Source organism: Hypanus sabinus, chromosome 11 (assembly GCF_030144855.1).
Source record: "Hypanus sabinus isolate sHypSab1 chromosome 11, sHypSab1.hap1, whole genome shotgun sequence".
NCBI classification, from domain to species: domain Eukaryota; kingdom Metazoa; phylum Chordata; class Chondrichthyes; order Myliobatiformes; family Dasyatidae; genus Hypanus; species Hypanus sabinus.
In genome coordinates this window covers 65,676,321-65,702,801 of record NC_082716.1, presented here as the reverse complement: position 1 = coordinate 65,702,801, position 26,481 = coordinate 65,676,321, and the positions used below count along the sequence as shown (strand labels likewise).

At 42.2% G+C, this 26,481-nt stretch overlaps 1 protein-coding gene across 1 annotated transcript in view; it reads right to left on the bottom strand.

Annotated features, from left to right (window-relative positions):
* The window catches only part of LOC132401494 (uncharacterized), a 42,328-nt gene that overhangs the window by 13,388 nt on the left and 2,459 nt on the right, over nucleotides 1-26,481 (bottom strand). Inside the window, exons 2-6 of the mRNA XM_059983522.1 lie at nucleotides 24,504-24,568; nucleotides 17,035-17,147; nucleotides 12,031-12,099; nucleotides 11,480-11,620; nucleotides 7,796-7,922 (exon numbers count right to left, since the gene is read on the bottom strand). Of these exons, the coding sequence (XP_059839505.1) occupies nucleotides 7,796-7,922; nucleotides 11,480-11,620; nucleotides 12,031-12,099; nucleotides 17,035-17,147; nucleotides 24,504-24,568 (515 nt within the window). The remainder of the gene's footprint in view (nucleotides 1-7,795; nucleotides 7,923-11,479; nucleotides 11,621-12,030; nucleotides 12,100-17,034; nucleotides 17,148-24,503; nucleotides 24,569-26,481) is intronic.

Here is a 26,481-nt window from a genome sequence, read left to right as displayed (position 1 = left end):
CCCCTTGAAATAAATGCCAACATTGCATTTGCCTTCTTTACCACAGACTCGACCTATAAATTAACCTTCTAGGAGTCTTCCATGAGGACCCCCAAGTCCCTTTGCACTTCTGATGTATGAATTTTCCCCCCCATTTAGATGATAGTCTGCACTATTGTTCCTTTTAGCAAAATGCATTATTGTTCATTTCCCAACCCTGTATCCCATCTACCTCTTTTTACCTAATCTTCCAATTTGTCTGTCCTGCTGCAATAGCTTTACTTCCTCAGCACTACCTACCCCTCCACCCATCTTTGTATCATCCTCAAACTCTGCCTCAAAACCATCAATTCCACTATCTAAATCATTGACAAACAATGTGAAAAGTAGCGGTCCCAATACTAGCCCCTGAGAAACACCACTAGTCACTGACAGCCAACCAGAAAAGGGCAGTCACTGCCTCCTTCCTGTCAGCCATTCCCCTGTGCATTCCAGTATCTTTCCTGTAACACCATAGGAGTTTATCTTGTTAAGCAGCCTCATATGTGGCACCTTATCAAAAGCCTTCTGCAAATCCAAGTAAATGACATCCACTGCCTCTCCTTTGTCCACCCTGCTTGTTACTTCCTCAAAGAACTCTAACAGATTCTCCTGCTCCTCCATTCAATAAGATCATGGCTGATCTGGCCATGGACTCAGCTCCACCTACCTGCCTTTTCCCCATAACCCTTAATTCTCCTACTATGCAAAAATCTATCCAACCTTGCCTTAAGTATATTTACTGAAGTAGCCTCTGCTGCTTCACTGTGAAGAGAATTCCACTGATTCATCTCTCTCTGGGAAAAGAAATTCCTCCGCATCTCCGCCTAAATCTACTCCCCCAAATCTTGAGGCTATGTCCCCTAGCTCTAGTCTCATTTACCAGTGGAAACAACTTTCTTGCCTCTATCTTATTTGTCCCTTTCTTAATTTTATATTTCTATAAGATCTCTTCTCATTCTTCTGAATTCCAGGGAGTACAGTCCCAGGCGACTCAATCTCTCCTCGTAGTCTAACCCTCTCATCTCTGGAAACAACCTGCCTCCAGAGCCAATATATCCTTCCTCAAGTAAGGAGACCAAATCTGCACATAGTAGTCCAGGTGTAGCTGGACCAGAATCCTGTACAGTTGCAGTATGATCACCCTGCTCTTAAATTCAATCCCTCTAGCAATGAAGGCCATCATTTCATTTGCCTTCTTGATAGCCTGCTGCATCAGCAAACCAACTTTTTGTGATTCATGCACAAGCACTCCCAAATCCCTCTGCACAGCAGCATGCTGCAATTTTTTACCATTTAAATAATAGTTTGCTCTTTCATTTTTCCTTCTGAAGTGGATGACCTCACATTTACCAACATTGTACTCCATCTGCCAGAACCTTGCCCGCTCACTTAACCTATCCATATCTCTCTGCAGCCTCTTTGCTTTTTGCTTTTCTACTCAATTTAGTATCATCAGCAAACTTAGGTACACTACACTCGATCCCCTCTTCTAGGTCGTTAATGTGTTTCATGAACAGTTGCGGGCCCAGCACCAACCCCTGTGGTACACCGCTCACCACTGATTGTCAACCAGAGTAACACCCAAGTATCCCACTCTCTGCTTTCTATTAGTTAACCAATCCTCTATCCATGCTATTACATCACCCCCAACTCTATGCATCCTTATCTTATGGATAAGCCTTTTATGTGGCACCTTATCAAATGCCTTCTGAAAATCCAAGTAAATAACGTCCATCTGTTCCCCCCTATGCCCTCTATCCTCAATGAATTCCAGCAAGTTTGTCATACAGGACCTGCCTTTGCTGAATCCATGCTGTATCTGCCTGATGGATCCATTTCTTTCCAGATGCCTCGCTATTTCTTCTTAAATGATAGCTTCAAGCCTTTTCCCAACCACAGGTGTTAAACTAACTGGCCTGTAATTACCTGCCTTTTTCCTACATCCTTTTTTTTCAGTGGTGTGGCATGACATTTGCCATCTTCCAATCCGCTGGAACGTGCCCAGAGTCCAGAGGAATTTGGTAAATTGTCATCAAAGCCTCTACTATAACTTCTACCATTTCTTCCAGTACCCTGGGATGCATTCCATCAGGACCAGGGGACTTATCTATCTTCAGGCCCACAAGTTTGTTCAGCACCACCTCTTTAGTAATAATGGGATGAGGGAGGATTTGGTTGGTGTAGGCTGGGAACACGAGCTATATGGTAGGACAGTTGAGGAACAGTGGAAGACTTCCAAAGAGATTTTTAACGGTGTGAAAACTTCTGTCATTTCTTTCAGAACCCGGGGATGCATTCCATCAGGACCAAGGGACTTGTCTATCTTCAGGCCCACAAGTTTGCTCAGCACTACCTCTTTAGTGATAGCTATTGTATTGAGGTCCTCACCTCCCATCACATCCATAACATCTCCCTTTGGTATGTTAGACATGTCTTCCACCCTGAAGGCCAATGCAAAATAGTCATTCAAAGCCTCTGCCATTTCCTCATTACCCAATATCAATTACCCCTTCTCGTCCTCCAAAGTACCCACATTCACTTTAGCCACCCTTTTCTGCTTTATATAATTATAAAAACTTTTACTGTCTGTTTTGATATTTCGTGCTAGTTTATTTTCATATCCTAGCTTCCCTTTCATTATTGCTCGCTTTATTGGAGCTTTTTAAAGTCTTCCCAATCTTCCAGTTTCCCACTACTCTTGGCGACTGTACACACAAGCTTTTAGTTTGATGCCTTCATTTAGTTACTCAACGCTGGCTCTCCCCACTTTTACTGTCCTTGCTTTTTACTGGAATATACTTCTGTTGAGCACCGTGAAAACTCTCTTTGAAAGACTTGCACTGTTCCTCATCCATCCCACCATATAGCCTGTGTTCCCAATCTACTGTACACTAGCCAAATCCTCCCTCATCCCATTGTAGTTTCCATTGTTAAGGTTTTAGATCAAACTATCGAAACCTAATGAAACTATTGCACCCTGCATTTGTATGAGAAACTCAATCATACTGTCACCTTTATCTGCCCCTTCCTTTGCTTTAATGCAGTTCTTAATTTCCCTTGTCAGCCACGGTTACCTATCCCCACCTTTTGTGAAATTCTTCTGTGGGACATATCTATCCTGTGCCTTGTGAACTATTCCCAGAAACTTCAGCCACCTCTGTTTTGTCGTCATCTTTGCCAGTATCCTCTTCCAGTTCAACTGGGTGTGCTCCTCTCTCATGCCTCTGTAATTCCCTTTATTCCATTGTGATACTGATACGTATAACTTGTGCTTCCCCCTCTCAAATTGCAGTATGAATTCAGTCATATTATGATCACTGCTCTTAAGGTTTCTTTTATGTTAAGCTCCCTAATAAGTTCTGGGTTATTACAAAACACACAGTCTAAGATAGCCTTTTGCCTAATAGGCTCAAGCACAAGCTGCTCTAAACAGCCAACTTGTAGGCATTCAACAAATTCCCTCTCTTGCAATCTGACACCAACCTGATTTTCCCAATCCCCTTGCATATTGAAGTCCTCCATCACAATTGTGACATTACCCTTATTACTTGCCTTTGCAATCTCAACCCCACATCTTGGCTACTATTTAGAGGCCTATATATGATTCCCATAATGGTTTTTTGACTCTTGCAGTTTCTTAACTCCACCCACAAAGATTCAACATTCTCTGACCCCATGTCACCTCTTTCTAAAAATGGAATTCTGTCTCTTAGCAACAGAGCCACACAACCGCCTATTCCTTCCTGCCTGTCCTTTTGATAAAAGTATATCCTTTGATGTTAAGCTATCAACTATGGCCTTCTTTCAGCCATGACGCAATGATGTTCACAATGTCATATTGATCAATCTCTAATTGCACAAGTTCATCCACCTTATTCTGAACGCTCTGCACATTTAAATACAATCCCTCAGTCCTGCAGTCTTCTCCCTTTTGAATTTTGTCTCTTTTGAATGTGTTTACTTTAGTGTTGGCACGTGGCCAAGTGGTTAAGAAATTTGTCTAGTGATGTGAAGGTCGCTAGTTCGAGCCTTGGCTGAGGCTGCATGTGTGCACTTGAGCAAGGCACTTAACCACACAATGCTCTGCGATGACACCGGTGCCAAGCTGTATAGGTCCTAATGCCCTTCCCTTGGACAACTTCGGTGGTGTGGAGAGGGGAGACTTGCAGCATGAGCAACTGCCGGTCTCCCATACAACTTTGCCCAGGCTTGGAAACTTACCAAGGTGCAAATCCATCACGGGACTAACGGAGGCCTACACGCACCACACTTGAGGATAGCAATACATCAGCTTTTGTAATTGTGCATGCTCAATTACCAATTCATTTTATTGTCAAAATACTGACTTATCTTGGGTTCATTTCTTTTGTTAATCTATTTTCTACCATTTACTCCACAAGTTCAATGAAGGAAACAGCACAATTTCTGAACTATCGTTCTAACTCTCCTGAGTTGGAGTATCCAAGTGATTCCTACCTCTAGAACAGACCCAGAATGTAGGATGCTGGGCCTGACAGAACTTCCTCCACTCCCAGCCTTCCTTAGTCCAGTAGTTTTCCTTCTCATATCCTCCATCCTGCACAAACTTCCAATATTCTCCGTTTGTTATTAGGTACTTGCTAGCGTGAAACTCTGGCACACTACAGGAATGTATTTAGAACAGTTAAAGAGAAATATTTGCATAAATATTGCATACACAATACTAACCCCCTTCCCACCTCACAGCTTTCCGGAGAACGGAGTAGGACAGCCAGCCAGTCAATTCTGCATTGGTTTAAAGAGCAATCCCATTCCTTTGTTTATTTTCCCTTTTAACTCTTAGAGTTGTAGAATACTATAGCATAGAAACAGAACCTTCAGCCCATTTACATGCCGACCTGGTCTCTAGCCGAGTGCCATCTATCTGCACCTGGACCACATTCCTCCCATCACCTCTCATCCATGTACCTATCCTGCACCTGCTACTTCTGCTAACAGCTCCATCTTGGGTACTATTCCCCGTAGTATCCAAGACATCTTCAAGGAGTGGTGCCTTAGAAAGGCACTGTCCATTATTAAGGACCCCTGTCGCCCAGGACGTGCCCTCTTCTCATTGCTACCATCAGGTAGGAGGTACAGAAGCCTGAAGGCACACACTCAGTGATTCAGGAACAGCTTCTTCCCCTGTGCCATCCGATTCCTAAATGGACGTTGAGCCTGTGAACACTAACTCACTTTTTTATTACACACATAGATACACACTTGCTGTAATTGAATTATGTATTATTTTTCTTTCTATATTATCATGTATTGCATTGAATTGCTGCTGCAAAGTTAACAAATTTCACGAAACATGCCTGTTAGAATAAACCTGGCTCTGATTCTGATTAAAATGTGTCCTTTAGGCACAACATGATATTGTTACTATTGTTGCAGCTACAAGATTGAATCACACTTTTAGACAGATAATGGGCTGTAGATGTGAACTGGTTATTCAGGGCTCTTACTAAATCCGGAACCAGTACAGTAGACATAAGTGTCTTTATTATTGATTTATTATTAACTCTGATTCGACACCATAGTTGTTGGTTCTTTACTGACTTCCAAACAGACCTGGCAAGTTACTGTAGTTCATCGAACTGACCGTTGGTTCAACAAGAACATACCCCATTACCTAACAATCAAACAACTAAGTCACCTACTTTTCTTGAAAGCTTTATTCATTTGCATGTTTGGCTGCTTGTGCACATATCTGTAACTTCTGGGAAAGGGTTACTCCCATTGACTAGGTTCTCACCATACAGTATTTAAAACTGTTCCTGACTCTGCCACTCCTACTCAAAGGCAATCAGCCAATTTACTGCTGTCTGTAACATGTTTTTCCGATTTCCTTTCTTTGTCCATTTCTTGGCTAAGCATATTGCTTGTGTGCGTGTTTTTAATGCAATTTGACTGTGCAAAGGCATTCTGTGCTATCCAATAGGAAGTTCACATACATACTCTGTTATCTTTTGTCCATATTCATTGTCCCAGCCATAAGATGGGAAATTCCTTGGTTTTCCAAAAGTAACTCTGGAAGCTGAGACTTTGATGAGGGGGTTGGCCAATGGCTGGAAACCTACAGGTGAGAACGAGGATGTAAATCAAACAAACACTGATGATTGCTACGGGAACACTCGTTTCCTTTTTGCTTAAAATAATGCAGTGCAATGAAAACAAAAGCATTACATCTGAATCTGTGCAGTTTTAAAACTGTTCTGTCTGAGTTCCCTCTGCCCTCTCTTTCCTTTGATCCTCCCAGAGCACAAAGCTTCTGAAGCCAGCTGGCCCCTGTCAGTACGTTTGTAAAACAGTCCTCGGGAAAATCCTTCCTGATTCCTCACTGTTTCAGCCTTGATCTCACCTGAACTGATGCCAAATCATGGGGACACCCTCCTTGCATTGTCTGAAGTGACTTGGTCATTGCTTTTGTCAGTAACTCGGGCAGTGGTTTATATAATCTCATCACCTTCAGTCCTGCCCTCAGTCATGGATGTACTTCTACATCCATATTCAGTTTGTTTCGTTGGTTAGAAATGTTCCATTCCTCTTTCCACAACAACATCACTGTGGATTCTACACACCTTTTTGACAATCAACTTCTAATTTTAACAAAAACATTTAAAAAGATGTTTTCTTCCCACGCAGCATCCTATTATATTTCACTTACTGGCTTTCCATTAGAATGGGGCCAAGACTATACATTGCTATTCCAACTGCTGTGATACCACTTATGCATTTAATCAACATTGCAGTTCAACTGTAATGCTGCCTTTCTTGCAAAAAGGCAGTATTCACGTGTGAATCCGGAGTTATTTATTGCATCCGGTGCTCCTCTGTATTGGTGAAACCGTAGGGTCTAGCAGCTAGAACATGCAAGAGTCATCTTGTGTGCTTAACAAAAAGCTGCAGCCCTTTACTTCCATTATGAACAAACCAAAAACAGTCACCTTACTCTGACGTCATTACATCAGACACTGTCTCTGAAAGTGAAATGACGGTGATTGTGAATTATGTAGAACAGTTTCTATTATGAACAATATGTGTCATCGGTCACCCAGTACATGACCCGACAAGACCTGATGCAGATTGGAGGATTACTTCATTGAGCACCTTCGTTCCACCTGCCGGGATCTCCCAGTAGCCAGCCTTTAAAATTTTACTTCTCATTCCCACACTGTCATATCTGTCCATGGTTTCCTCTACTACCAGGCTGAGGCTAGACGCAGACTTGTAGAACAGCACCTCATATTCCACTTTGGTCATCTTCAACCTGACAGCATCAACATCAGCTCCTCTAATTTCGGGTAAATACTCGCCTCTGACCCTATTTTTGCCCCTTGTCTCACTAGCCCCCATTACCCCTTCTCTTTCCCCCTTCCCTGTTCTCTTGATCTGCCCATCATTCATACATTCCTCCCACTGGTTCACCTCCTCATGTCTTTCCCTTTATCCCATGGTCTCCTATCAGATTCCATCTTCTTCAGCCCTTTGTCACTGTGCTCATTCACCATCATCTCAGTTGGCTTTTGCAGCATCTTCAGAATAATTTACTTTACCCCCTTTTTATTGATCCTGTCTGGGCTTGGACACTGATCTCTTTAACCTTATGACCAACTCACTAATGTGTCAGGTGCGGTCACAAGATGTAGGACACGAGAGGCCACTTCCAATCAGACGAGAGCATAATGCTAGCCTAGGGAGATACATTTGCCATCTAGGAATGCTACACTGTGAATATGAGAAATCCACTGACCACTCTTTGAGGGGGCATATTTCCAGTTGGGAGGCCTTTGAACCAGGTGAATCGGTAGTTGACGAATTAGCACAGATGAAGTTTCCAGATGAATTCGCTCATGTTCAAATCCCATGAAAATTGCCCACTGGAAAAAAAAAGATGAAAATGAAACTGGCTTTCATTTTGTTATTTTCCTTACAAGAAAAGTATTGCAATACACTCTAGCCTTTGGGAAACAAACTGAAAAAAATGCAATTGGTTTATTTTTGCAATTCATTTGGAAGTTCAGTTAGGTTTTAATCCCAAACGCCACAAACCAGCTCGTCTCAGCACAGCTGGTGGTTTGGATGCTGAAGAAGATCTTAGACCTGCCATACGTTGATGCCTGATGTTGTAGTGTGTGAAGGAAGAGAAGTGGGTACAGTTACTGTTACAAGGGAGAAGATGCTCAAAAAGCTGAAAGACCTAAAGGTAGATAAGTTTCCCAGAGCAGAGGAACTGCACCCTAGGGATCTGAAAGAGGTAGCGTTACAGATTATGATGGCATTAGAAATAATCTTTCAAAAATCATTGAACTCTAGCATGGTGCCAGAGGACTGGAAAATTGTAAATTTTACTCCACTCTCTAAGAAAGGAGGAAGGCAGCAGAAAGGAAATTATAGACCAGTTAGCCTGATATCAGTGGTTGGGAAGATGTTCGAGACAATTGTTAAAGATGAGGTGATGGAGTACCTGGTGACCCAGGACAAGATAGTACAAAGTCAGCATGGTTTCCTTCAGGGAAAATCCTGCCTGACAAACCTACTCAAATTCTTTGAGGAGATTACAAGTAGGATAGATAAAGGGGATGTAGTGGATGTTGTATATTTGGATTTTCAGAATGTATTTGACAAGGTGCCACACATGAGGCTGCTTACTAAGTTAAGAGCCCATGAATGTTACTAACATGGCTAGAACATTGGCTGATTGGTAGGAGGCAGTGAGTGGAAATAAAAGAATCCTTTTCTGGTTGGCTGCCAGTGACTAGTGGTGTTCCGCAAGGGTCAGTGTTGGAACCACTTCTTCTTATGCTGTTTATCAATGATTTAGGTAATGGAATAGATGGCTTTGTTGCCAAGTTGCAGATGATATGAAGATTGGTGGAGGGGCAGGTAGTGTTGAGGAAACAGGTAGGATGCAAAAGGACTTAGATTAGGAGAATGGGCAAGTAAGTGGCAAATGAAATACAATGTTGAAAAATGATCATGCACTTTGGTGGTAGAAGTATATGTGCAAACTATTTTCTAAATGGGGAGAAAATCCAAACATCTGAGATGCAGAGGGACTTGGGAGTCCTTGTGCAGAATACCCTGAAGGTTAACTTGCAGGTTGAGTCGGTGGTGAGGAAGGCAAATGCAATGTTAGCATTCGTTTCAAGTGGTCTAGAATACAAGAGCAAGGACGTGATGCTGAAGCTTTAAAAGGCACTGGTGAGGCCTCAGCTTGAGTATTGTGAACAGGTTTGGACTTCTCATCTTAGATGTGCTGGCATTGGAGAGGGTCCAGAGGAGGCTCACAAGGATGATTCCAGGAATGAAAGGGTTATCATACAAGGAACGTTTGATGGACTGGGTCTGTACTCGTTGGAATTTAGAAGGATGAGGGGGATCTCACTAAAACCTTTTGAATGTTGAAAGGCCTAGGCAGAATAGATGTGGAAAGGACGTTTCCCATGGTGGAAGAGGCTAGGACAAGAGGGCACCGCCTCAGGAAAGAAAGGCGTCCTTACAAAACAGAGATGCAGCAAAATTGCTTTAGCCAAAGGGTGATGAATCTGTGGAGTTTGTTCCCACGTGCAGCTGTGGAGGCCAGGTCATTGGGTGTATTTAAGGCAGAAGTTGATAAGTTCTTGATTGGACATGGCATCAAAGATTACGGGGAGAAGACCAGGAACTGGGGTTGTGGATGAGTTAGAAAAAAAGATCTGCCATGATTGAATGACGGAGCAGACTTAATAGGCCAGATGGCCTAATTCTGCTCCTATGTCTTATGGTCTTAAATAAGAAAAGGAAAAAGTTCATCACAGAGTTGTCCCTTCTAATGGCTGAGCTGAACTCTGTGATAAGGGACATAAGAACGTGCAAAATTACAGCACAGGAAAAGGCCCTTCAAACCTTGATGTTGCGCCTTTGCTGAAGTTTTATTGAAATAGTTCACATTTGATTAGGTTCATTTTACAAGAAACAGACAGATTGATTAGTCACAAAAAACTCCCACCCAGCAGCTTCTGTTGTTGATTACATCATTGTTAGTGATATAGGGATCCAAGATGGCGGCGCGACGCAACTTGCAGCGGCCACTCCGGAGCTGATTATCTGTTATTTGTTAAGCGGGGTGCCGTGCGCAATCATAATCGATTGAAAATGGATGTGGAAGCATGGAGAAACATCGGGAAATCTCCAGGAAGACCTTCTTCGTTGCTGCTGCTGCTGTGAGGTCCGGGACTCTGCTGGGAAGAACAGGCCCCCAGTCCTCGGGGTCGCATTGCCGATGGCCATTGGCGGGGCTGTCTTAGTACGCTCGGCAGAGGATAGTGCTCGGAGAAGCTGTGCCAGAGGGGATGGTCGTCGGCTCGGAGGTTCAACGGACTCGGAGTCCTTTCGACGGACTCGGGTCACTTTCAGTGTGTGCTGCGCCTTTGAGGCTGGTTTCGACGGAGCTTTCATTGTACGCTGTGTCTGCGAGGCTGAGTTGGGCGGCACCTTGGAAGTCCATAGCGGGGGTATTCCCTTCTGCCGCCGGCGTGGGATGGCGGGTCTGTCGGGACCCTGAGGACTTGTGGAAATTGTGGTGATTTCTTTTGAACTTACAGTCCTTTAACATCTTGGACTATTTTTACTGTGCCCATAGTCTGTTTTTATAATCAATTATGCTATTGTTTGCACTGTTGTAACTATATGTTGTAATTATGTGGTTTTGTGCAGGACATGTAGCTTTAGTTTTTGGTCTTGCTTTTGTCTGGTGGATTTGGAGCTCCTTTCCGGGGAATGCTCTAGACGGTAGTGCGATATTAATACACAGCAGCCTCGCCGGACTCTGGATTGGGGATTGCCAAACGTTATGTGGATTTTCTGGTGTAGTCTGTTTTGTCATATGCTTTTGTGATATCATTCTGGGGGAACATTGTCTCATTTTTTAATTGCATTGCATTTGTGGTTTCTAAATGACAATAAACTGAATCTGAATCTGATTAGTGTTGGGAATGGAAAAGGGTTTTATATCAGGTACCCTGCGGAGACACAGAAGAATGCCAGTACAAGTCTCCTTTCACATCCTGGGTCAAATACCCCAGTCAGATATTGCATGGATCAGGTGAAAATCAAGCCTCCTTTTACACTTGTACATCAGACCTTCTCAGGCTATGAAATAAGCTGCAATTAAAGTTGCCTCTATATTGTCCATTGAAGCACTCTCCACCCTGGGGAAGGCTTATTATTAGTAATGTTTTATTATTATTATTATTATTATTAGTGAGGTATGCCACCAACATAACATCTCCTGGAATTTCCCTGACTTCAGCCTAACTTCCACATAGGTTTATTTTTGTTAATAGTAGCAGAGAGTTTGAATGAGGAATAAACAAAGTTGACTAGACAGTACATTTTACTCCACCATAGAGCTCTTTGTATCTTAAATTAAATAGAAGAATGTTCATTTCCTTACCCAAGGACTGTCCATTGTTATTGGAAGCTCTAGTGCAGTCTCCTGAATGACTTTACGAACTACATCCCGTATCTTCCTCCGGTACTCAACACATTCCTTTAACGTAGGCCAGTTGAAACATCCCCCCAGCCGACAATTCTCCTGATGATATTGAAACAGCTTTTGACAAACTGCAAGGTTATGAAGCATTTGAAAGAACAATTCGTACACTTACGTCTGCCCTTTGAGCCCCTATAGAGTATCATCTGGCCAGATGTTGATTTTTCCTGTTTCAACCCATAAGTGATTCACATGAGTTCTTGCTAATCACCTCCTTTCTCCACAAACATGTGAGTCTATTTTAAAGCTTCTCACTTGTCTACTCATATATTATTCTTATCAATGCCATGGCATTCCCTTTGCTGAATTCTGAATATTTTCCCATCCTCATGCTTACTGCTCCTTTGAGTACGCACACTGAAACCCAGCCAATAAACTGTAAATAAATACAACTTGACATTTGAAACGCCTGCACCCCAATCCCTGCCCGCTATTGAAAACATTTTACACACCGTGTCATCCCAGGACATCTCATCCACTCCTGCCTCAAAGAGAGCTTCAACGTTAGGTTCCACTTGCTCCTGTGGACGACAAAACAAACAGCAACTTGTATAACCATGATGTCCAGCTTCTCATATTTAAACATCAAACAGTACAGCACAGGATGAACCCTTTGACCCATGTTGTTCCGACGCAAGCAATCACTTGTTCCAATGAAGCAATGAGAGATTTAAAAAGAGCTCAGGGCCTTTTGGGACTTCTTGATGGGCTTCAGTCATAGCGATCTATTAGGCATTTCGTAAAGGTCAAATAGAAGAAATTGGGTTTAAGTGGAATGGCCGTTGTCGGAGTGATCATAGTTGGAGTGGATCAGCGGTAGAGTGCATAGTTTTAGGCTTTGGCTCAAGAGACTCAGGCAAGAAGAGGCAAAGGCCAAGCTAAGTTTCCATCTTTCTTTGTATATTACTACATACATAGTGCAGCGGCAATGGATCCAAGGTCAGTGGTATGTTCTTTATGTGAGATGTGGGAACTCTAGGAGACTACATCTACACGAGGCATTTCCAGCTGTAGCTCCTTACAAACCATGTCAGGGAACAGGACCTGCAGCTGGCCAACCTTAGGCTTTTACTAGAGAATGAGGAGGTGATAGATAGGAACAATGTGGTGGTATAACCCCTAAGTTGCAAGAGGCAGATAGCAAGGTTACTGTCAAGAGAGGGAATGGGAGTAGGTAGTTCTGGATTGGATGTTATGTAATGATCCAGATTTGATTAGGGAGCTTAAGGTAAAGGAACCCTTACAGCAGTGATTACAATATTCACCCTGTACCTGGAGAGGGAGAAGCTAAACTCAGATGTATCAGCTTACAGTGGAATAAAGGTAATTACAGAGGCATGAGAGAGGAGCTGGCCAACATTGATTGGAAGGGGACAGTAACAGGGATGGTGGCAGAATGGCAATGATTGGAGTTTCTAGAAGCAGATGGAATGGTTCAGGTGGAGTGGAAAATTGCATATGCCACTCCCCTCTTTAAGAAGCAAGGGAGGCAAAAGACAGGAAATTATAGGCCAGTTAGCCTAACTTCAGTTGGGAAGATGTTGGAGTGCTGTATTAAGTATGAGGTTTCAGGGTACATGGGGGCACATGATAAAACAGGCTGAAGTCTGCATGGTTTCCTTAAGGGAAAATCTTGCTGAAAAATATTTTTAAAAATTCTTTGTGGAAATAACAGGCAGGGTAAATAAAAGAGAGTCAGTGGATGTTATTTGATTTCCAGAAGTACTTTGGCGAGGCTGCTAAACAAGATCAGAGCCCATGGTATTACAACAAAGATACCAGCATGAATCAAAGATCGGCTGACTAGCAGGGGGCAAAGAGTGGGAATAAAGGGGACCTTCTCTGTTTGACTGTTGGTGACTAGTGTAGTTCCGCACAGGTTGAAATTGGGACCACTTCTTTTCATGTTATATGTCATTGATTTGGATGATGGAATTGACGGGCTTTGTCATCAAGTTTGTAGATGATACAAAGATAGGTGGAGGGGCAGGTAGTTTTGAGGAAGCAGGACGTCTGCAGAAGGACTTGCATAGATTAGGAGAAGGGGCAAAGTGGCAGATGGAATGCAGTGGAAGGAAGGGCATGGCCTTGCTTTTGTAAAAGAAATAAAGGCATAGACTATTTTCTAAATGGGAGGATATTCAGAAATCAGAAGAGCAAGGGGACTTGGAAGTCCTAGTGAAGGATTCCTAAAGAATTAATTTATAGGGTGAGTCAGTGGTAAGGAAGGCAAATGCAATGTTGGTATTCATTTCAAGAGGACTAGCACATAAGAGCAAGGATGTAAGTGCTGACACTTTATCAGGCATTGGTTAGGCCACACTTGGAGTAGTGTGAGCAGATTTGGGCCAGTTATCTAGGAAAGGATGTGCTGGAATTGGGGAGGATCCAGAGAAGGTCCACAAGAATGATCCCAGCAACGAAAGGGTTAATGTATAAGGAGTGTTTGATGGTTCTGGGCTGTACTTGCTGGAGTTAAGAAGAATGGTGGGGGGGGGGGGCGGGGGGAAATCTCATTGAATATTGAAAGGCCTAGATTGAGTGGATGCTTTCTATAGTTGGGGAGTCTAGGACCATATGGCAGAGCCTAAGAATAGTAAGCTGTCTCCTTAGAACAGAGATGAGAAGGAATTTCTTTAGCCAGATGGCGGTGATTCTGTGGAATTCATTGCCAAGAGACAGCTGTGGAGCCAAATCAATGGGTACATTTAAAGTAAAAATTGGTAGGTTTTTGATTAGTAAGTGTGTCAAAAGTTATAGGGAGAAGGCATCAAAGGATATGGCAAGAAGGCAGGTGTGTGGGGTTAAGTGGGATCTGGGATCAGCCATGATGGAATGACAGAGCAGACTTGATGGGCTGAATGGCTTAATTCTTCTCCTCTATCTTATGGCCTTATGGTCTGAGGCAGGAGAATTGGGTTAAGAGGGTTAAAAACTCAGCCAAGATAGAATGATGGAGCAGATCCAATAAGAAGGTGTTAAAGGTCAATCATATGACCCCTAGCCAATAAGACTGAGAGGTAACGTTTCAACTGGCAAGGAATGAGTATAAAAGCAGAGGGTTTTCAGTTACAAGGTAGTGATGTCTTTCTCTAGAGGCCCACCATCATGGATGTGAAGTGTGCCTCAGATGTGGAGATTGGAAACGGGACTATGAGGAACACACAGCCAGCAGAGTCTCCTTTTTACTGGTGTTACCTTTTCTACTTTTTGATTGTTCAGGGAAGGCCAAGAGAACTTTGTAGTTGTGCACACAGGTATTGGATTGTGTAGATCCGCGTATTCTTCCACTGAGACAATAAAGGCATTTGTTGGTAATTACAGATTCTCTCTGTGCCTTCCTGATCATTATTACTAAGGGGAAGATCCTTGTGAAGCTGCCCTCCACTTACCCTAACTGATGTCTTCTGGTATACTTACATAGGTTCCTTAAGGTTGTTATAGCCGGAGATGGTAGTGGGTAAGCTCCCACTATCTATTAAATTTTTCCAATGTTGTGCTTCTGAAATAGTCTCTGATGACCAGGTCCAGCTCCTGGCCTTCATGTGTGGGTTAGCAATTAAGCCCAGTGGAACTATTACTACTGACAGGAGAAGGGGCAAAGGTGGTTACCGGTGCCTTAAAACCAGTCGCTTCAGGCAGATGGGGCTTGTCAGTTGTGACTAGCAGCTCATCTCGGAGAAGGAAAACTGATCTCAAACTTCTGCTGCCTTGCAGCTATCTCCACTCATGGAGAAGGAAAAATCTGGAGCCCCCAAGGTGGTCCTATGTTTAGTTCAACACTGACTGACAACTCCTGTGGCACCACTGCTGCCAAGTTGTATCGATCTCTGCCATTTCTTTGGATTCATCAGCTGCATGGAGAGGGGGTGCGTGCTAAATGGGGAACAGCTTGCTCTCCATATCACACTGCTTTGGCTTGCATATCACATACACAGCATCTATGGTTGGCCCCAACCAACAATAGTTCATGTTGGCATGTGTACTTATTTTATATAAAAACCAGATGACCTGAAGGTGTATACAGTAATCTATACAATTACATACATGCAATGTACACACATACACTTTCTGTTCTGGACTAGCTAATGCTTCCTGGGACATACAGTAGTTGTATTTGTTCTTTATGTTCTGAGAATGAAAGTCAAACTTGGAAGGCATTTAATCCAGATGCAGTCTAGTATAGCCATGTTCACATACTTCAATCAGCCACAACGATGGACCATCAGGAACAGAAAGCATTGCCAAATGGATGGACTGGGCTTTATAATCAGACAGGCCGACAGGCAGTAGGTGGCACAGGTAAATAATTTTGTTGGTGCCTGGCTGAAACCAAAAGTAGACAACTGGAACTGTCAGCCCCCTCTCTACAAGCCCTTCAGTTAAAGACTTGATCAGGCAGAGGAGGATACATCTTGACCCTATTAATTTGCAACCTGATCTTCTATTGTTGGTGCTCTAGAATGAGAATGCAACCTTTGATCCACATTTTATTTTTGATGTGAACTTTGGCTCTGTTGACTGCACGTTTTACTCTGAATGTAAATTTTATAGAGTCTAGTGTCCCATTCCAGAAACCTGAAACCAAAATCAATACTGAAGCTCAAATTGAAAGCATGGTCATTCGGACAAAATGCCAAAACATTTCAATGGATGTAAAAAAAAATCCCTTTGAGATTTATTCAAAAAAGTAGGACTGTTCTCCTTGGTTGACAAGATAATTTCATACCTCAGGTGACAACTCACAGATTATTCTGTCATTATTACACTTTGTTTGTGTGAGGTTAGCTGTACCCAAGTTCACAGTGGCTGTGCTTCAAAAAAGTACTGAGTTGCCTGTTAGGAGTCCTGGGCATCTGGGAATTGAGGTAATGCAACACTTTTCATTTTTATGTAATGCCATTTTCAAACTAAAACCAACTCCAGGTGAATGACACATTAAATCTAAATTAAAGCTCACTCAAATTGTCCCCGGAATTGTCCCTGGAAGCAGTTAATCTGAACCATGAACATTTGACTATAGTCTGCTATCCAAATGGTTCTCTGCTAATGGCAGGATCAGATTTTAGTGATGTCTTTTCTATATTGCATTCATAGAGCATGATCGTTTAGGGGAAAAGTTACCACTGGGACGATGGGAGAGTCAGCACAATCAGACCTTGATAACAGGCATTGCCTTGAGAAAATAAGAGGGAGAAAATTCAAAAGAAATGTCAAGTTCTCTCACTGACAGCACCATGCAACATTATTAATATTTCAGGACTTTGATTATTCATGTCAACCTAGCAATCACATTAAACACAAGGGATTGGACAAAATAAATAAAAGGATGCAATACTATTTCTTTCTTTGACCTGATTTTAAACGTGTTTGTTCAAGATTAATGCCATATGAAGTATTTACTCTAGTTTCCCAGGAGATGATCTGTAATAGTTATGGATTTCTGTCACTTTTACCTTAATGAGGCCAGAGAGCAACAGTTTGTTGATGTAAAACACTGAAGGATGGCAGAAGTAGAAGATCAGAGGCAACCGTAGTTGGTTTGGGCACAGGCTGAAGCTGGACTCATCTGGAAGAACAAACAGAACCAGATAATACTTAATAATTCACTGCATATCCTACATTTACACTGGAAAAGAACAGATATTTCAAGTACTTTCTGAAATACGCTTGCTCTTCCAAGAAAATAAAAAGGGATGACTTTTAACCAACAATAGGTGGGGTTGGCTCAGGCATTTAACACAGAAGAGGGACATCATAGTAAGTTTAAAAATGGTGAACAAAAGTGAAGAGAAACAACACAAACTGCAGATTAAAGCTGAGTACAGGATTAACTCATTGAATGACAGAAAAATAACCAGAGATCGAAACAGGATTAACCACTGCATTCTTTTTGGTCCGCAACCAGTAAAACTTCTAATCTCACCCAAAGCAAATGAGAATTGGCTTATTGTCATCTGGTACTGTGGCTCTTAGAGGGGAAGCCAAAGGTATGCACCCGGTCTCTTGGGTGTGTCTGATCAAACAATTTCTAACACAGTACCAAGCATGGAATCAAAGATGCGACCAAGATCATTTCAGACCCATGTTTGAGAGGCAGTTTAACTACGCTTTAAACCTTGTGGTTGAATGGATTGTGGGGTCTAATCTCGTTGGATCTGGCTTGTTGACTGTGGTCCACGCCCACTTGCCCACTTGCCCTTACCTGGGGGTGGGGGGTGTGGAATTCGGAGGTGGAGCCTCTTGTTATGATCCCAGCCCCCTCCTTTTTGAGAATCGCCAGATCGCTATTAATTCGGGTCTTGGACCCAGGAAATGAGAGAGAAAGAGCAGGACAAAGCAATGGATTTGGCCATTGTTTCTTGGAGACACCTTTGTGAATTGCGATCTTATACTACGTGCCAGCTCTCAGGTCAACGTGGGCTCGGCTACGTGCACACCCTCGGGCAATGTGGGGTGGGGGAATGCATCACCCCACCCTGATTGACATCTACAACCCTGCAAGTCCAGATAAAAGGTAGGCTGCAGGGGGCAGTCTCTCAGCGACGCACCAGAAGGACACCATCGCTCATCGCTCCCGTGCTAGCGGGAAGCCATTCAAAGCCACGTGCATTCCGTTCTCCTTTGCCTGGGGAGCGGGTGGCTGATAACATCGAAAAGGGCTTCGAACTGACAACGGGGAACCCACGTTCCCGATTCAACGGTTTGCGGCAAAAAGGAAGGGCAAGTTTCTTTTCTCACCACCAATCTCTTTCTCTCTCCGACACGTGAAACTCAGCGGCCGCCCCCTCCACAAAGGAAGAAAGCCTGCATGAACTCGAGAGACTTTTATATTTCCATCGGACAAATTATTACCCCCAGACAACGATAGAGCTTATTTCTTAATGATGATTATTACTATACCCGCGCTTTAGATTGAGTATTGACGACGTATATTGTCTGAATGTTTGTATTAACCTTACTTTTGTGCCTCTTTATAAATAAAGACTTTTAAAAATAGTACCATCAGACTTCAACGGACCTCTCTATCTTTGCTGGTAAGTGATCCAGTTACGGGATACGTAACACTCTACACTTGTGAAGGGTGTTGAGACCTCACTGATAACAAGCCACAGTGGGCATGCCTTGAAAATCCTGCTCCTGCAATCTTTAACAAAGGAGAAAGGAGAGGGTGAGGGTGGGCGGGGGGGGGGGGGGGGTAACACTGTAGTCTTACTTAGTGTGTACTGTAAGTAAGACTAGTTTGCAATGTTTAAATATCTTTGATATTTACAGGCATTTAAAATACAAAATGAATGCAACTCGTTAAGAAAAAAATCAAAATGAAGTAAATTAAAACACATTAAAACATTTACAAACCAGTAAAAATATTGAACCTGAGTAAACTAATTCCTTTTCTGTGGACTAAGAATTCCCATTAAAATGATCTTTCCTCAGTTCTAACAGGCACAATGCTGGGAATCCCAACCAGATTGGACTCTGCTTGTGAGTGGAGTTGCCGTGTAGAGTTCAGCGATAGTACAGAGTGAGAGCTGGGAGCATTTGTTACTCAGTCAGTCGTGGGTATGAGTAGGAAACAATTCAATGCTTGCTGCTCCCAACATGCATTGAACAGATACAAGTTCAAGTTTAGCCTTTCCTTCCACTGTTCTTTCCAGTGGGAAAGGGCAGGCTGCTCTGAGATTAGTGACTCTGCTACTTCACAATTGCATTGCGTGCTAGAATTTAAACAATCGAACCCAAAAGAGACAATCACAAGTTACTGTTAAACGTAGATAGATCAACAAAGAAACAGTGCTGTGAAACTGAAACCATTTGTTCATGTTATGTACAATTCCCAAATAAATTAGCTTTCTGCAAGTCAAATCACGCAACCATTCATTGTCCTTCAGTTCAGCACCTTTCGGGAGCCTGGCCTGGTCATATCTGTTCATGATTCCCAAGTTCAGCCACAGACAACATCTCATGCACATGTTATTGTGCATTAAGGTGCAACTCACAACCTTTGTTTATTTAAGCACAAAAATACAAAGACTAGACTTTGCAGCAGAGAGACACAAGTCAACAGGTTCTTGAGGTGACTTTGTTCTTGCTTGGTCTGGTTGCTGAAGCATAATTAAAAGTTCCTTTGACGAATGTGGCACTGTATGTTCCTCAGACTTACACAGTGGATCTGAGGTGTTCAACAAGGTAAAGGGACCTGGGAATACAGATCCACAATTCCTTGAAAGTGGCATCGCAGGTAGATGGATTTATAAAAAGAGCTTCTACTGCATTGGGTTTCATTGGGAAGTTCTGCTGAAGTTGTATAGGATACTGGTGAGGCTGCATTTGGGGACTGTGTGCAGTTCTCATCATCTACTCCTAGAAAGATATTAATAAGATTAAAAGCTGCAGAGAAAAATTACTAGGATGCTTCTGGTACTTGAGGCAAGTTTGAATAGGCTAGGACTTCATTCTCTGGATCGCAGAAAAATGAGGGGTGATTTTATGGAGGTATGTGAAGTTTGAGAGGAGCAGTACAGATAGGGTAAATGCACGCAGGCTCAGGTTGGCGAGAGATCATTGGCAGGGTGAAAGGTATGATATTTGAGGGCAACCTGAGAGGGAACTTCTTCACTTAGAGGGTGGTGCGAGTGTGAAGTGGTGGATGTGGGTTCAAATGTAACTTTTACGAGAACTTTGGAGGAGTACATGGATGAGAAGGCTTGGGAGGGTTATGGTCCGGGTGCACTTATATGGGACTAGACAGAAGACCAGAACGGCATGGATGGGATGGGCCAAAGGGCCTTTTTCTGTGCTGTGGTGCTCTATGACTCTGCGACTCAGTGCAAAATGCTGCAACATCAGCCACTACCTGACAGTGGTGTGGGACCAAACAGTGGACAGGTCCGCACTGGCAGTGGCTTCACCCAAGAGAGATGCTTCCTCCCTGACCTGTTTTCCTTCATCTCCTTCTGCGGCTGCTCAGCGGCAAGGAGAGAGGTATTTTAAGTTCTTTACAGTGGTCAGTACAGCAATAATGGAGTAACTGAACGGTCCGTCAGGGTGTGCAGTATAGTTTTATCAATAAGAGTCAGCGCAGAAGTAAGGACCTTTGGTCCATACCTGTCCATTCTGACCAAACAGTAGCTTCATGGCTAATCCCATTTCCCAACTCTTGGCTCATGTGCCTCTAAACTCTTATCTCCCATATGCTTCATAGTGACTGTGACTAAACCACTGGAGAAGTTGTGGATATGAAAGTCTTCATTCATCACAACAAACAGACATTCTCATAAAGACCCTCAGAATCAGGTTTAATATCACTGGCATATCATGAAATTTGTTGTTGTATAGTAGCAGTACATTGCAAAACATAATACTAAGAACTGCAAATTACAGTAAGTATACATATATATATTTAAAAAGTTAAATTAAGTAAGTCGTACAAAAAGAAAAAAAAGTAGTGAGGTAATATTCATGGGTCCAATGTCCATTCAGAAATCCAATGGTAGAGAGGAAGAAGCTGTTCCTGAATCATTGAGCGTGTGTCTTCAGGCTCCTGTACCTTCGGCCTGATGGTATCAATGAGAAGTGGGGATGTCCAGGATGATTGGGATCCTTAATGATGGATGCCAACTTTTTGAGGCATCATTCCTTGAAGATGTCCTGGATGCTGGGGAGAGGAGTGCCTATGGTGGAACTAACTGGGTTCACACCTTTCTGCAGCTTATTTTGATCCTGTGCCATGCCCAACAGTGATGTAGCCAGTTAGAATGATCTCCATGATACATCTGTAGAAGTTTATGAGTTTCTTTGTTGACATATCAAATCTCTTCAAACTCCTAATGAAATATAACCACCAAAGTGCCTTCTTTGTAAATGCATTGATACGTTGAGCTCAGGATAGATCCTCACAGATGTTGACTCCTAGGAACTTGAAGCTACTCACACTTTCCACTTTTGACTGCTCGATGAAAACTTGTGTGCGTTCCCTGTTCTTACCCTTTTTGAAGTTCACAACTCTCCTGGTAGAGTTCTTCAAACTCAAAAGCACATCACATTTTAATACCCTTAAGATCAAAGGTAACAGCAGGTGATTTAATACAATCTTAATAGTTAAAATGACATTGTTTACTTCTGTCCTTTGCATTGACAAATGGTTTCTCTGAGATATATATTTACCGTGGAAACACTTTGTAATTGATAAGACTAATCTGAAGGTTCAAAAGCCTTGGCTGGGAGAAATCAATTAACACAAATATTCTAAAAATACTTCTGTCAACAGAGAGCCAGATACCCAACGTTAATGTTGCCAAGGCTGTTTCTGAATAAACAATGATCTAAGTACACAAAACTATTGATTGCCTATACCCGTGACCATATTTGATATGCTAATTGACAATGTCAGTCTGGTCTGCCAACTGGAACTCAAGTCACAATGATGCAAATAACTTAGCCCAGGTTGCCTGGTTTGATGCAGGCCAGTTAACACAACCCCACTGCCTTAATGTTTGGCTGATATATATACAAACATCTCAAGGTCACCATTTTGCAAATCATCTCTCTTACAGACAGTATTGTTTATTTGCAAAGCTTTGCTTTTAACCTCAATTTGCTGCTTGCTATTTACAATTCACATTAAGAACTGAATATTGGTTCTTGCTTGATTTCAATATCTGCTACATTCGCATAAATACAGGATATTCCCTAACAAACTTGGAGTATTCTGTGCAATTTTGGTCACCGAATTACAGGAAGGATATTAATAAGGTTGAAAGAGTGCAGAGAAGGTTTACAAGGATGTTGCCTGGACTTGAGAAACTGAGTTACAGAGAAAGGTTGAATAGGTTAGGACTTTATTCCCTGGAGCGTAGAAGAATTAGGGGTGATTTGATAGAGGTATATAAAATTATGATGGGTATATATAGAGTGAATGCAAGCAGGCTTTTTCCACTGAGGAGAAAAAAAAACAGAGGATATGGGTTAAGGGTGAAGGGGGAAGAGTTTAAAGGGAACATTGGGGGGGAATTCTTCACACAGAGATTGGTGGGAGTGTGGAATGAGCTGCCAGATGAAATGGTAAATGTAGGCTCACTTTTCAAATTTAAGAAAAAATTGGACAGGTAAATTGTTGAGAGGTGTATCAACGGATATGGTCCAGGTGCAGGTCAGTGGGACTAGGCAGAAAAATGGTTCGGCACAGCCAAGAAGGGCCAAGAGGCCTGTCTCTGTGCTGTAATGTTCTATCGTTCTAAACCTGACCATGTACTTTTTAAATGTATATATGTAAATGCAGGTATATATTTGCCTGAACCACTTCTTCTAGCAGCTGGTTCCATATATCCATCATCACTGTGTAAAAAATCTGCCCCTAAGCATCACATTAAACTTTCCACCTCGACCCTTAAAACTATGTTTTTGAGTTTTTGATTCACTAACTCTGGAAGAAGGTTCACCCCCCCCATCTATGCACCCAGTGATTTAATATACCTCAATGAGATCGTCCCTCAGTCTCTTGTTCGGCAAGGAGTAAGGGTAAGCCTGTCTAACTTCAGTTCCTTCACTCCTGGCAACATTCTTGTAAATCTTAGCTTTGACTCTTTTGAGTTTAATCACATCTTTCCTATAACAGTGTAACCAGAACTGAACACAGTACTCGGTGTGGTCTCACCAACACCTTGCACAATCATAATTTAATCTCCCATTTCTACATTCAGAGCCCTGACTGATGAAGGCAAGCACACCAAAAGCCTTGTTCACTGCCTTGTCCACCTGTGACTCCACTTCGAGGGAACCAAGGTTCAAGGTCCCTCTGTTCTATGCACAACAATAAGCAGTGCTCTTCTGTTCAATGTCCAACCTTGACTGGATCTTCCAAAATATAATATTTCACATTTATATGAATTAAAGTCAAAGTGCCAGTCTTCAGCCAAAACACCCAACCAATCAAGATGCCAGTGCAATTCCTGATACTCCTCTTGACTGTCTACAACACCACCTATTTTATTATCTATCATCTAAAAACTATTCTTTGTATATTCTCATACATCCAAGAATCCCTGCATAGATCTTCATATAGTACCTCCAGGAGAATGTTACCGAAGTGAGGTGGATACCTTGAATGTCTAGATGCTTTCTTCATTGTCTCCTAAACTCTAGATTGCATCAAATTACACAATGAGAATGTATCTGTAGGTTCCGGAGTTGAAGTCAGCTGGTCCTCAACCTAGTGTAAATGGTCAGATAACTTCAAATTGGAATGTGGATGAGTTAGATGGGTTGGGGACCTACTGACATTTCCTGGATTTCAATCTACCACTGTCCTTCAGCTCCCAAAAAGTCAGCACTTGAGATGCAGCCTACCTCCCGAAATACAGAGTTCAGTCTACACTGTCATTTACGTTTTTCAAGGCCCTCTGACCACCTCTGCATTTCAAACTGCAGAATGACCCGACTCCCCAAATTCTCCTTAGCCAGCTATTCCTATTCTTTGCCTTATACACTATATGCTTGTGAGCTTCTTTGACTCAACATCCTTTTCTCCAGTTTATCTATTGGATTTATTGGTGAATATTATGAGCGACCACTTTAGATTTATTATTTGCATTCTAGATGCTTTCCCAGATCGAATTTAAATTCCCACTGCATCCCTGGGTATATAATCTGCGTCATTATTGTCTGATTGACCAGGATCATCTGAAATCTTCAAACTTTTCATGGATAAATGTTCCATAGAACAGGCCAACACATAAAAAAGCAGCTTCTAAGTTGAACAGCCAGTGTGCTTCCTGTGAAAAAGCCCCTGATTAAATAACTGAAACAAAGAAAAAGACACTGTTAAAAGCAAACTTCTCCCAGGTCTAAACTTTCAGCCAGTCACAATGCAAAGCACATTTGACAGAGGAAAAAACAAGCAACGCTGAACAATATCCAGCCTTACCTTTGAGGGCACTAAACAATGTTTCATCCAAGTCGTAAGTATTCTCAAAGTAATCCAAAATATCCCTGAAACATACAAGTGTAAAACAAGCTTAAAAACATACTAGTGATAGCACCTTGCAGCAGGATCTTTTAAATTGTAGCAAAAACATCTAAGAATGTAAAAAAATCTTTTAAGCTACTGTTCTAATGCATGTTACATGTACTACATGTTACAACAATGAGCCCTGTTTCATCAGGAAAAGATTGCAGAACTCCCTCTTCACAGGTGTCAATGCTTATTGCCACACAATACACTGCTTGCTCTTCAGACCTGCAGACAAATACATAAAGCACTATGGATATCAATATACCTACTCTTTTGTGCAGTTGGCAAGATGACAGGGTTTAAGGGAGGTCAAACACAGCTTTCCAGTAAGAACAGAGTTCATTTTCTAGATAAACTCTCAACACAGCTACATTGCAGCATAGAGTAGGGTGAGCTTTTATATGAGTGTGGCAGGGGAGGATCTGTAACCTTTATGTCCAGTTTTCATTGACTTGTTGATCTTGAGTTTTGTGTTCATTGCAGAGCACCCAGCAATGATTGGGCCACATCATGTGTACCTTTGACGCACTTTCTTAATCAAACTCCTATTAACTCCCAAAGGCCCATCTGTCTTCATTTGGGGAATGGGGGAATTGGTTTATGCTCCATTACACAGATTCATTCCATTTTGCTCTGGAATAAAAACCATCATGTCAAGACTGGGGAGAACTGTGTTGAGCAAGTGGTTGTAAGAATGATTCTAATGAGGTGGAGGGCAGAGAATAAATCCAACAGGTTTTTATTAAAATCCTAACGTGTTTCTGAGAACTCTATCTGTACAAGCTAGTTTACAACTGATTTGATTTGCTATTGGTGACACCAAAAACTGATTGACCATAATGGGTAAAGAAGAAGGTTGAAACTAAATGGCATCAAGGTGCCTATTAGCCAAGCTCCTGACAGGCAAAGTGTTAGCATCGCAGCCAACAGGGATGAACTGAACAAAACTTCGTTAATCTGCAATACCACAATTTGAAAACAGGATAGTTCAGCTTCTGGCGGTGGGGTGCAATCCTTTTAATCTATTTTACACTCTGGGGCCTTTGCTTCCTCACTTCCTTTAAACTCAGCTGGATCCTGGTTCTCACATCCTCTTGAAACTCACCTGAATCTGTTTCCCATACTCTCCTTAAAACGACCAGACACACAGAAAAAAACATTATTCTGTTGTGCAACATCTGAAAAGTGCAATAAAAGGATGTTGGTACTAATATCCAGAAGTCCAGAAAAGTTGCTGTTCTGGTACCCAAGTTCTAGGTGTGTCAGGTTAATGGAGCTTTAGTGAATTGCTCATTGAAAATTGTTAAAGTACAGCAACAATGCTGCCATCTACCAGACGATTTGGTAGAAAACTTCTCAGCATATGCTCTATTGAGTAACAGATCAGTCCAAAGTGGCTAATTACTATTATATCAATCTATCACAGAGACCAAAACTATTTTCCTTTCTATCATATGTAATTTGTTCTCCACTAGCCTTTTCACTGATGTTCCACTGGTTTTTATGTCAATTACTTTGGTGTAAACCTGTGCACAATCTTGGTTTGATTATGGACTAAAAATGTTGGCTGCTATGGTGAAAATAACTGCCCTTGCCATCAGCAGCATTTGAACAAGCCTGACATCAAGGATTTTTTAAAAATCCATTATCCTGCACTGTGGTAGAAGGAATAAAGAAATAGACTGTTTTTAAATGGAGAGAAAATTTAGAATTCAGAATTGCAAAGGATCTCGGGAGTCCTTGTGCAGGATTCCCTGAAGATTAACTTGCAGGCTGAGTCAATGGTGAGGAAGGCAAATGCAATGCTAGCTTTCATTTTGAAGGACTAGAATGTAAAATTAAAGGATTGGTCAGACTGCACTTGGAGTACTGAGAGCAGTTTTGGGCCCCT